This window comes from Pipistrellus kuhlii, unplaced genomic scaffold (genome assembly GCF_014108245.1).
Source record: "Pipistrellus kuhlii isolate mPipKuh1 unplaced genomic scaffold, mPipKuh1.p scaffold_m20_p_2, whole genome shotgun sequence".
NCBI lineage: Eukaryota > Metazoa > Chordata > Mammalia > Chiroptera > Vespertilionidae > Pipistrellus > Pipistrellus kuhlii.
Genome location: NW_023425515.1, coordinates 161708840 through 161720986, shown reverse-complemented (window position 1 = coordinate 161720986; position 12147 = coordinate 161708840). Strand labels below are relative to the sequence as shown.

Here is a 12147-nt window from a genome sequence, read left to right as displayed (position 1 = left end):
CAAATTGTCTGGTTCTGTGCCTGGCTTATAGTTGGGACCCACAAACTGCAGCTTATGCAGAATTCCAGGATGCCATTCTTGGAGAGAGACGAAATAAAGAGGGAAATGCAGGAAAGGTGAAATAAGGCAAAGAATCCATTAGGTGAAATACCAGGTAATCAGGAGAAGTTTTGCAATGGTTAGCCTCTGGCAATGGTTCTCGAAGTGGGGCTTTTTGGGGCCCCTTTTAAGAAAAAAATGCAGATTTTTAGTACTACAATATTTATGTAAAATCAAATGTAGGAAAAGAAAGAGGTCAACTGGGACTTACGTCTTTAAGGGAGCTGCCCACCATTGCCTCATGCCTGACCACATTACCCACTTTTCCATCCTCATCCTCAGGTTCCTGTGACATCCAATCCAGAACAGAGTTTCCCCACAAATTTGCTGTGATAGGGGCAACTCTTCCAAAATGTTAGTCACGTCAACCCTTGGGGTACCCCGGCTAGTTGCCTCCAAACCTATGTAGTCTCATCCATCTGACTTAGTGTGTTCAACAAATATTATTTTCTTTGAATGTTGTGTGGTACAAGAGAAGAGGATTTATTTAGAGAAGGAATAGTTTGCTTTCTTTTTTTGTTTGTTTGTTTTATTTTGTTTTAAATATATTTCATTGATTTTTTACAGAGAGGACGGGAAAGGGATAGAGAGCTAGAAACATCCATGAGAGAGAAACATCAACCAGCTGCCTCTTGGACACCCTCTACTGGGGATGTGCCCACAACAAATGTACGTGCCCTTAACCAGAATCAAACCTGGGACCTTTCAGTCCGCAGGCTGATGCTCTATCCACTGAGCCAAACCGGTTTCTGCAAGAAGAAGGAATAGTTTGATCATCAATAATTGGAATGGTCATAGCATTGCTGAGCAAATTCCAGAAGTAAAGCAGCCCAGGAATATCTTGGTTAGAAAGGCATAACAGGAGACTGACAGTGATGTAAGGACCCAAGACAAAGAAAATCTCCAGGATGTCAGCCACTTACCCAGTGTAGCAGGTGTGAGCACAGGCAAATGAGCCCGTGGCTTTTCCCTGATCACAATACAGGTTTGACCGCAAGACCTCAAAGACCCACTTAGCTCTGACCATCCAAGGACAAGCAGAAAGCCGCCCGTTCCCTTTGTCTCTGCAGAATCACGAGTGAGCACCAATTTATCTCAATGTACCCTGTTGACCTGCTAAGCACAAGTCAGTCTCTGGCTCAAATCAGTGCTCTCACAGTGTGTTTTCTTTTGCAGCAACAGCGGCAGCTTGATCTCCTAACAATAACCAACCCCGGTGAGTAGATATGGCCATTGTGCTTTGGCTTTTCCTTTATCTCCCAGAGTGATGTCTGATTGTCTATCCAAATGCAGCTCCTGCCTGCCTCCTCTGTTTCCCCCAGTGGACTGCAAAATTCTTTCGGGCTGTGAACACCCCTTCTCCCCCACCCTCTGTCCCACAGGCTGCGCCTCTTCTCCCTCCCAGCTCTTGCTGCCTCCTTTTGACTCTGCTGATGGCCGGGCTAATGCTCGGATGTGGCTGCATATTTCAAGGTCAGGTTCTCAAATCACTCGATGAACTCAAGTGTCAAGGAAGTGTCCGGGCCTCCTGAGAAATAAATTGTGAAGTCATGGGGACTGGGATCTGCCTGGTAGTGGCATGGGATGGAAGAAGGATGGCTCATGAAGAAGGATTACTCTGGGAAAGTGACCAGCTTTGGTTTGTGCTGAGGGTCAGGATGACTCTTCTCACACCTTCATAAGGAAAGATCGAATTCTCCAATAAAGCTGTGGCCATGGCATTGAAAGGCACTTTCTTTCCCCTAAGCCTGGCACATAGCCCAGAGAGAGAGATGGAGCTATTTTGTTTTGCCAGAAAGGGATTTTAGTTTAGTTTGAGAGGCAACTGGCCAACAAGAGATGCTGTTCTCTCTTGGGATCCAAGGAGGTGATGGTGCCAGCAGGGTGAAGGAGCATTCAAGAGTAGCTGTGGTGATTCATCTTCATTCATTGGTGATAATCTAATTATTTAACAGCCTGGCGACCCACCTACTGTGTTAGGCTTTACACTTGGTTTACTGGTCTGTGGGGAGATGGGGTCCTGAGAGAGGGGCCGGCGTTGCAGAGTGGTTGGTTGTATAGCAGGGTCAGCAGGCTCTGGGTGGCTAATTACCAATAAATATGGAGAGATGTCAGTATTTTAGTAATCAGTAGATCTGTCCCATGGCATCCCTGCCTTCCATCAAGCCTGTTATGCTGTATCCCGGGGCCAGCTGGTTCTCCTCCAAGGAGACTGAGAAAGTGCCGTGTGCAGGCTCTCTCCCAGCATGAAGGCTCTTCTGCCTCTAGTCTCTGTAACTGACATTTAAGACAGTGACAGCAAATGTAAGCTAGGTCCACCCAGTTCAGGGACCTCGCTGTATTTCCACCAGAGAGAGCTTTTTGAACTTGGGACTTTAGGACAAAGATGAATGCATCTGGATAATGTTTAATCTATCCATAGAATGAGCTATGTTTAACATATATACTAGTATGATTACATAGATAGACATTGGAAATCATAAGCTAATATAACTAGAGTGGCTCAGTCAATAGTGTGACCTACCAGTTTCTCCCACTGAGCTGCTGGTGAGGGACTACCTTTGTTCCATCCTGTTTGGTTCTCTCTGTCTTGTCCTACTCCACATATGCCGACCCAGGTCACCTGCTTTCACCTCCTTATTAAGCCACATCCTGTTGTGGTGCCAACGTATAAACTGTAGAGCACTGTGGACCTGTCTGCAGTTGCTTTACAAGGAAAGTTTCAGGCCCTGTTAACTGCCTTTCTTTTGCACTAGCTCCAGCTCTTCCCAGCTGCTAGTGTACAGATTCAAGCAATAGCATGACTCCCAGTGCACTGCTTACGGGCAGCTATGGACCTACAAAATGCTAAGTGCTACTGATTTAGAACAGTCTATAATTTTCTCCACTTTTAGATGAGAAAAGATGTGTGTCATGGCACACTAGTCTACTGTAAGTAGGTTAGACTTGTGTGATGTGGGATATATACCTGGACACATTGCTCCAGTCAGCTCTCTTATAGGCACTAGTAGACCCTGAGGCAGCTAGAGCTCCAGAGTGGCAGGTAGGCTTACTACAGCATGCCAGACAAATAGGGTCTGTATGCACCATGACTCGGAAAGGTTAGGAAGCATCTTGTATCATATGGACAACTCTACTCCAGGAGAGAAACACTTTCCTCTGTTGTTATTAGCTGTCTGCTCCCCAACCAAAAGCTGCAGCAGCCAGCAGTGGCCTCCTATCTCTGGGGCTGCAGTGGGAGGTCCTGGCTTGTCTACACTCCCCCTAGTCCCTCCTCAACACAGAACTGCAGTCTGATGCTGCCATTCCTCATAGACCAAGTCCTTGAAAGGCTGGTGGGAAATTTGGAATCTATGTTATCTTTTTTATACTCTCATTTTCTCTATTGTGAACAATTTCATACACTCAGAAAAGAGTAGAGAGATAATGAATAGCCATTTACTGCCCCTCTCCCCCACACCTTGGCTTTATCATATCAACATTGTGCCTTTTATGCCAATGGGTCTCCTATTTTTTAAAGTGTGTAAATCTGGTTGAGACTTTTCTATATGAATACCTGACCCCATCTCTCTCTCTTACCCTATAGGTAACCACTGTAATGAGTTCAGTGTTTCTTCATACTTATGCATCCAATTATATAACTGGTGTTCTTTTACAGATTCCTACAAATGGTGTCACATTATAAACTTATTCTGTGAATTTTCCTCTACTCTTTATTATATTATAGAGACTCGTTCATATAGATACATATAGCTCTGCTTCATTCATTTTAACTGCTATATGGTATTGTATAAATGATTAGATCACAATTTACTTATTATTTTATTGATCATAATTTGAAAATTTCTGGTTATTTTGCAAGTGCAAGCAATGCTATTAAGCATTTTTGTGCGTCTCCATTTGTGCATAAGTTTGAGAATTTATCTAGGTCATATGGCTAGGAGAGGAATTACTGAGTCTATGCATTTTCAAATCTATTTATATTATAAAAGGCCTGTGGCCGTAATGCCATAACAAAAACAACTGGACTCACAGGAGGTGAATTGATGGGTCTTGTGGTGTGGCAGGTCGGGGTCCCAAGGCAGCATGGTGGAGTCTGGGGTCCTGCCCCCATGGTGGTGCAGTGTGTCTGGGGTCTCGGTATCATGCAATTCCATGCACTGGGCCTCTAGTGTGTGTGTGTGTGTGTGTGTGTGTGTGTGTGTGTGTGTGTGTGTGTATAAAAGCCTAAGTGACCAAATGACCGAACAGTTGACCAGTTGCTATGATGCACACTGACCACCAGGAGGCAGATATTCAACACAGGAGCTAGGAGCTTCCCCCTGGTGGTCAGTGCACTCCCACAGCAAATCTCCCATATCCCCTCCCCCTGGCCGGGCACCCTCCCTCTCTACCTCCCCCATAATTGGCCCAAATTGCCAGTCAGGCTGAGAGACCCCACCCATGCACTAATTTATGCGCCGGGCCTCTAGTTTACTACATAAAAGCCAACTGTTTTCTAAAATAGTTCGACAAAGTTACACTTCCAACAGCAAAGTATAAGAGTTTCCTTTTCCCTGACTCCCAAACATGGGATTGTGAGACTTTTACATTTTTACTAGTCATCATAAAAAAATGTGAAATGGTACCCCATTGCTTTTATAATATGTGTTTTCCTGATCACTGGTGGGGTTGAGTGTCTTTTCATACATTTATTAGCCATGTTGGTTTATTTTTCTGTGAAATGGCTTTTCATAATTTTTATTGTTTCTTTAGTTTTTATTTATTTGTAGTTCCTTATTATTCTGAACAACAACACTATTTTGTCATTTATATGCATTGCCAATATCCTCTCCCAGACTGTGCCTTGTATTTTTCACTTGATTTATGATACAGTTTGATATATGGGAGGTTTTTAATTTAATATAGCAAAATGTATCAATCTCTTGCTTTATGAGCCTGCTTTTGTGGCTTATTTAAGAAATACTTCCCTCCCTGGAAGCATGTATTCTCCTGTATTTACTTCTAAGAACTGTCAAGTTATGTGTCACAATGAGTCACCTGAGCATTTTTATTTAGTCTCTATTATTCCATTGGATATGGGAGAAAGCAAGCTTTCGGCTGCTACTGCCAAATCCTACATCCAGATCTTAGCAAGCTAGTGGCCTCAGGATCTTTCATTCTTTCACACTTCTGTGCATTTACTAGTAGCTTAATGCAGATATCTCTCTCACAATGGAGCCCAACTATCGATATATATTTCATTTCTTTTTATATATTATTCAATATTACTAATTGATAGAAATGAATCAACTTATTGAAGCAAGAACTTATATAACCATTTGACCCAGAAGTTAAGCTATAGTTTCTTCCTTACTTTTTGGAAATTTTATTCTCTTTATAACCTAATCAAGGAAGAGGGACAGTATGAGGAAGTATTATTTTCTGTCCAAGTAAACCCTAACCACCAGACTGAGAAGAGAAACTATTATTTTCTGCACATGTATATACATATATATGTAATTTTCGAAATAAAGTTAGAATGATACTATATAAACTGGGGTTTTTTTGGAATATAGTGTGAACATTTTTCAATGTCATCAATATTCTTGAAGAGAGAATTTTTTTATTGTTGACAGTATTACAGATGTCTTCCATCTCCCCTCTCTCTTTACCCCTCTATAACCAGCCCCTATCCACCCTAACCCCAGGTCTTTACTACCCCATTGCCATGTCCTTGGGCTATGTATATAAACATATAATTTTTATTTATTTATCTCTCCTCCTACCCCCACCTCCACATGGAGATATGCCAGACTGTTCTATGCCTCCATGCTATGAAAATAGAGGTACATATAGTCTTTGTGATTGGTGTTTCAGGGTTTTTAGAATATATTCCTAGAAGTGGGATCACTGAGTCAAATGACAGTTCTATTTTTAATTTTTTTGAGGACACTCTGCATTGTTTTCCTCAAAGTGGCGGCATCATTGCAGAGAAAAAGGAACCCTCGTGCACTGCTGGTGGGAATGCACACTGATGCAACCACTGTGGAAAACAGTGTGGAGTTTCCTCAAAAAACTGAAAATGGAACTCCCATTTGACCCAGTAATCCCACTCCTAGGAATATATCCCAGGAAACTAGAAACACCAATCAGAAAGGATATATGCACCCCTATGTTCATAGCAGCACAATCTACAATAGCCAGAATTTGGAAACAGCCTAGGTGCCCATCAGCAGATGATTGGATCAAAAAATTATGGTACATCTACACAATGGAATACTATGCTGCCATAAAAAAGAAGAAATTCTCATCATTTGCAGCAACCTGGATGGTATTGGAGAACATCATGCTGAGTGAAATAAGCCAATCAATGAAAGAGAAACACCACATGACCTCACTCAGTTATGGATAATAAAGAACATTATAAACTGATGAACCAAAAGATAGATATAGAGAGAGTAAAGCAACAAGCAGACTGTCAAATTACAGCAGATAGGGTAGGGAGATCTGGGGGAGATAATAGATCAACCGAAGGACTTGTATACATGCATATAAGTACAACCAATGGACATAAAACTCTGGGGAGGGAGGGTATGTATGGGGGGAAGGCAATGTTAAAATATGTACACAGATAATAATTTAATTAAAAAAAAACTAAAAAAAAGAAATAAAAGGTGAGATTAAAAAAAAAAAAAAGTGGCTGCATCAACCTGCATTCCCACCAGCAGTGATTTAATGTTCCTTTTTCTCCACATCCTCACCAGTACTTGTTGTTTGTTATTTATTGATGATAGCCATTCTGACAGGTGTGAGGTGATATCTCATTGTGGTTTTAATTTGCATTTCTCTGATGATTAGTGACTTTGAGCATTTTTTCATGTTTCTTGGCCATTTGTATGTTCTTTCTGGAGAAGTGTCTATTCAGGTCCTCTGTCCATTTTTAATTGGATTGTTTGTCTTCTGTTGAGTTGTATGAGTACTTTATATATTTTGGAGATTAATCCCTTATCAGATATATCATTGGCAAATATGTTCTCCCATGCATTGGGTTCCCCTTCATTTTTATGGCGATGTCTTTTGCTGTGCAGAAACTTTTTAATTTGATGTAGTTCCATTGTTTATGTTTTCTTTTGTTTCTCTTGCCCTAGGAGATGTATCGGCAAACATTCTGGCACCTATGATGTCTAAATTTTACTGCTTATGTTTTCTTTTAGGATTCTCATTGTTTCATCACTTATATTTAAGCCTTTTATCCATTTTGAGTTTATTATTGTGTATGATGTAAGTTAATGTTCTAATTTCATCTTTTCCATGTGTCTGTCCAGTTTTCCCAAACATCATTTGTTGAAGAGACTGTCTGTATTCATTGTATGTTCTAAAAGGGAATTTTATGTAGCCAAAAAGCATTCTGTTATATTTTAATCCCCCTGTTGTATAGTAAATCATCCCCAATTATTTATTTATAGATAATACCACAAAGAACATTTTAATATAAAGATTTTTGTGTGCATCTCTAATTATTTGTTTGGTAAAAAATTCTAGAATGAGAATTACTAACAAAATATACATAGTTCACTAGGCTAAGTTACACTGAAATAACAATTACTTCAAAATTGTAGGGACTTAGAAAACAAAGGTTTATTTTTCACTTTAGTTACACGTTCCACCTGGCTTGGAGTCAGCCAACTCTACATCATCTTCATTGTGGCACCTGGCTGACCAAGCACCTTCTGTTTGAAACATTGCTGGGTGTCTTAGTTTGGGTTCCCTAACAAGCAGACCTTGAGTAGATTTAGTGCAAGTAGTTTATTTTTGGGGGGGGGGGGGGGGGGGGGGGTGTTCCCAGAGACCTTGGTAGGGGTGGGCAAGTAATACAGGTAAAAGAAGAAAGCCAATAAAGATTTGTTAGCAAGCAAGTTACCATAGGACTTCAGTAAATTGGGGAACCATGCTAATTAGTATGGAAAACGCTTGTCAGAATTATCCCTTTGAGAAGCAAAGGAGTGAGGTTGGTGGTGGGTGTGCTGAATCCCAGACACACCCAAATTGTTTTATGTATGGATGTAGCAGGTTCCAGTAGCCAGAGAAAGCCCTCCAGAGATATTTTCAGGTGACAGCAATTGGATATTATTGCACATTAGAGGCCCGGTGCATGGAAATTCATACACTGGAGCGGGAGTCCCTCAGCCCAGTCTGTCCCCTCTCACAGTCTGGGAACCCTCAGGGGTGGGAGGTGACCCAGCGATTAGGGGAAGGAGATGCCCCATCACACCTCTGCTGCTGCCACTGCTGTTAGCGAAACCCTCAGCCAGCCCTGGTTACCTGAGCCTCGAGTGGCCCTGGGCGGCTGGGCAGCCACCATCCGAGGCTTGCCTGTGCCTCAGGCCTGCCCTGGGCAGCTGGGCAGCCAACATTTAAGGTTTGCCTGCACTTTGGGTGGCCCTGGGCAACTGGGAAGCTGTCATCTGAGGCTTGCCTGCACTTCGGGCATTGGCTGGACAGCCAATATCCGAGGCTTGCCTATACCTTGGGCTGGCCCTGGGCGGCTGGGAGGCTGAGGGGATGGGGAACTCTGGAGGCAGGCTCTTGGAGCGAACAGACCCACCCATGGGTGATCCCAGCCATGCCACGCGCTTGCCACCCGGGCAGGGCTGAGGGGACTGGGCACTGCCATCTTGTGGCTGTGGGTGCTGCCATCTTTGAGGGCGTGGAAATCAATTAGCATATTCCCTCCTTATTGGCAGTGGGTGCCACCATCTTTGTAAGGGTGTGACAGTCAATAGCATATTCTATCTTTATTAGATAGGGTGTGCAGAAATAAGTGCAAGACAATATGTGGGATTGTGGGAGAGTACTGACTGCCTCTGTCATGTGGATCTTCATGACAGAGGGAAATGAAGCCCTAGTGAGCCATGCACCCACTCTTAAGAAGTTTTAGAAGGCATAAATTCTGCCCAAATTTCCTGGGTCAAAGAAAGTCATAAGTCTTGTACATTCAGGTTGAGATGCAGAACCTTATCACAGGAAGAGCACTGCAATAAAGGCACTAGAACATTTGGCAATGATAAATATACTTTATCACACTTCTAGAAAGATTTTTATGTTCCCATCATCAAGTGAAAAGTGCCATTCATAGCTTTTTAAAGGGACTTTTTTATTGAAATATAATTAATGTTATGAAATTCATTCTTTAAAGTGCATTTAGTAGTTTTCAGTATAGTTGCAGTGTTGTGTAACCATCACCACTAATTTCAGAAATTATCACCACCCTGAAAATAAATTCTATACCCTTTCCCACCCTCCTCACTCCCAATTTCTGCCTCCCCCATGTTCTGACAATCACTATCTATTTTCTATCTCTATGGGTTTGCTTATTCTAGATATTTCATATAGTTGGACTTGTACAATATGTGGTCTTTCATGACTGTCTTTTTTTAATTTAGCAGAATGTTTTTAAGATTTACCTGTATTATAGCATGTATCAGTACTTTAGTCCTTTTTATTCCTGAATAATATTCCATTGTCTGACTAAATCATAATTTGTTTATTTATTTATCTATTAGGCATTTTGATTGTTTTCATTTTAGGGTTAGTATAAATAATGCTATTATGGACATTTATGTATAAGCTTTTGTGTGAACATATGTTTTTAATTCTCTTGGGCATAAATCTAAGAATGGAATTGTTCGTTCATATGGTAAACATTAGGATAAACATTTTGAGAAATTGCCAAACTGTTTTCCAAAGTAGCTGTACCATTTTACATTCTCATAAGCAATGTTGGAATCCCTTCAGTTTCTCCACATCCTCTCTGACACTTTTAATTGTCTGTCTTTTGATCATATCCATCCTAGTGTACATAAAATGGTATCTCATTGTGGTTTTGATTTGCATTTCCTTAATGACTAATGATGTTGAACATATTCACATGTGCTGGTTGGCCATTTGTATATCTCCTTTGGATAAATATTTAGTCATATTATTTCTCATTACCCATTTTAATTAGGTTATTTTTAGCTTTTTATTGTTGAAATGTAAAAGTGTTCAAATATACAATCTGGGTACAAGGTCTTTTATCAGATATAGGATCCAAAAATATTTTTCCTGTACTGTGGGTTGTCTTGTCACTTACTTGATACCCTTTGAAGCAAAAAAGTTTCTAATATTGATGAAGTTCAATTTGTCAGTTTTTTTCTTATGTTGCTTGTACTTTTGGTATCATAGCTTAGAAAACATTGCCTAACCCAAGCTCACAGGGAGGTATTCCTATGAGTTAATTTTTTTATATGACATGAGGTAGGAGAACAAACTACCTCTTCTGAATATAGCTGTCTAGTTTTCCCAGCACTGTCTGTTGAAAAGTTTGTTCTTTCTCACATTGAATTATCTTGGCACACTTGTCAGCTGGTCATAGATTTTCCATGGCATCAACTAAAAGGTAAGCATTTAGGAAGTATCTAATACTGACGCTCAATGCCAAAAACATGCCAAGTGCTTTACATATATTTCTGACATAATCCTCCCTGCTATCCTGTAATTTATATCATCTTTCATGCCTTGCAGATGAAAAAGGAAGGTGCTGCATGGTTAGGTGAATTGCCTACATGCACACAGAGTCAGGATTTAAATCTAGATCCGTTTGCTTCCAAATCCTTTGTCTTTTCCACTGCTCCATATAAATATGACCTCATTTGTGATATTGGCCCACCGACAGAGTGGGATGTGGAAAGCCTGGGGTATCAGGAAGAGCATGACCACTGGGACTTTTCCACCCACTAAGGTATATTCTGAAGAGACTGTTGATATCCTAAGATATCATGGGAACCTCAAAAATTTGCAGCTAGATTTGTTCCTCATCAAAAATATCCCCTAACTTGTTATTTTAATCTCCTCTTAGACTTGTTAAAATAATAATTATGTGAAATAGCAGTAAACTGAGACTGATGACCATTGCATGACAATTTTAGGCTTTGTCTCCAATTAAAGTCCTTCAAGAAGTAAATTTAGCCCCTCTGGAGACAAAGGGAACAGGAGAGGCCAAACTGGTCATTATTACCTGCCTCATGGCCATTTTTGGAGCCACCCAGGCCTGTGGAGCCAGACCAGAGTGCCAGCACCAGGAGCAAAGCCAAGTCAGAGGACTCCTGGCCTCACAGCCCGAAGGCTGGCAGAATAGAGGATAGGCATGGAGAGAATGGTTCAGAGCGTGCGCGCGCGCGCGCGCACACACACACACACACACACACACACACACACACATCATTAAGTAACTTTAAAGAGTTCTTTAGAGAAGAAAAGTAAATTCCTCCTAATCCCACAGCCTTAGCACAATACAACATCTAATTATATTTATACGTTTTCCTTTTCAGTTCTTGTCTATATGCAGAAACATATTTACATAATTGCAATCACAGTAAGTTTTATAGATACCTTTTTTCACTTAACAGTACTTCATAAACATTCTTCATGTTGCTGTGTAGTTTATAGACTTATCATCTTTTTATAATAACTTTCTCTATTAAAAAATTGCACATGCCCAGGGTACAAATTTTGAAAAGCACAGAGAAGTTATAAAGATGAAAATATCAGTAATCTCCCAGAGGCAATCACTGTTTAAATTTAAAGACATTTACTTCTTTGCTTTTTTATGCATATATAATTTTGCTTTACATAGTTTAGATCATATAGATTTAAAATTTTACCCTGATTTTTCACTTAATAGCACAACAGAAATATCTTCCCATGCCAACAATTTTGGATATTTAACTTGATTCTAGTTTCTCAATCTTATGAATAATTTATCAACTTTTGTGTATATTTTTTGTCTACATTTTAGGTTATTGTCTTAAAATAGATTACTAGGGATGGACTTATGAGATTCATGAGCATTTCATGAGCATTTTAAAGGCACTCTAATTTTTAGAAGCTCTTGTACCTTTCATCTTTTATGTGTAGCCTGGTTTATAAAAATATGTGTCCTATTGTTGTGCATTTGTGTTATTTCCAGATGTTTTTCTCTTATAAATAACTCTACCATAAAATTATTTGTGGGGGGAAAAAAAGGTT

General features: G+C 40.4%; 1 protein-coding gene across 2 annotated transcripts in view; it reads left to right on the top strand.

Moving 5' to 3' along the window:
• Positions 1 to 12147, top strand: part of AGBL4 (AGBL carboxypeptidase 4) — a 915072-nt gene that overhangs the window by 640799 nt on the left and 262126 nt on the right. For both annotated transcript variants that reach the window (XM_045584580.1, XM_036445875.2), the window contains exon 6: positions 1276 to 1315. In XM_045584580.1, coding sequence (XP_045440536.1) covers positions 1276 to 1315 — 40 coding nt within the window. The remainder of the gene's footprint in view (positions 1 to 1275; positions 1316 to 12147) is intronic.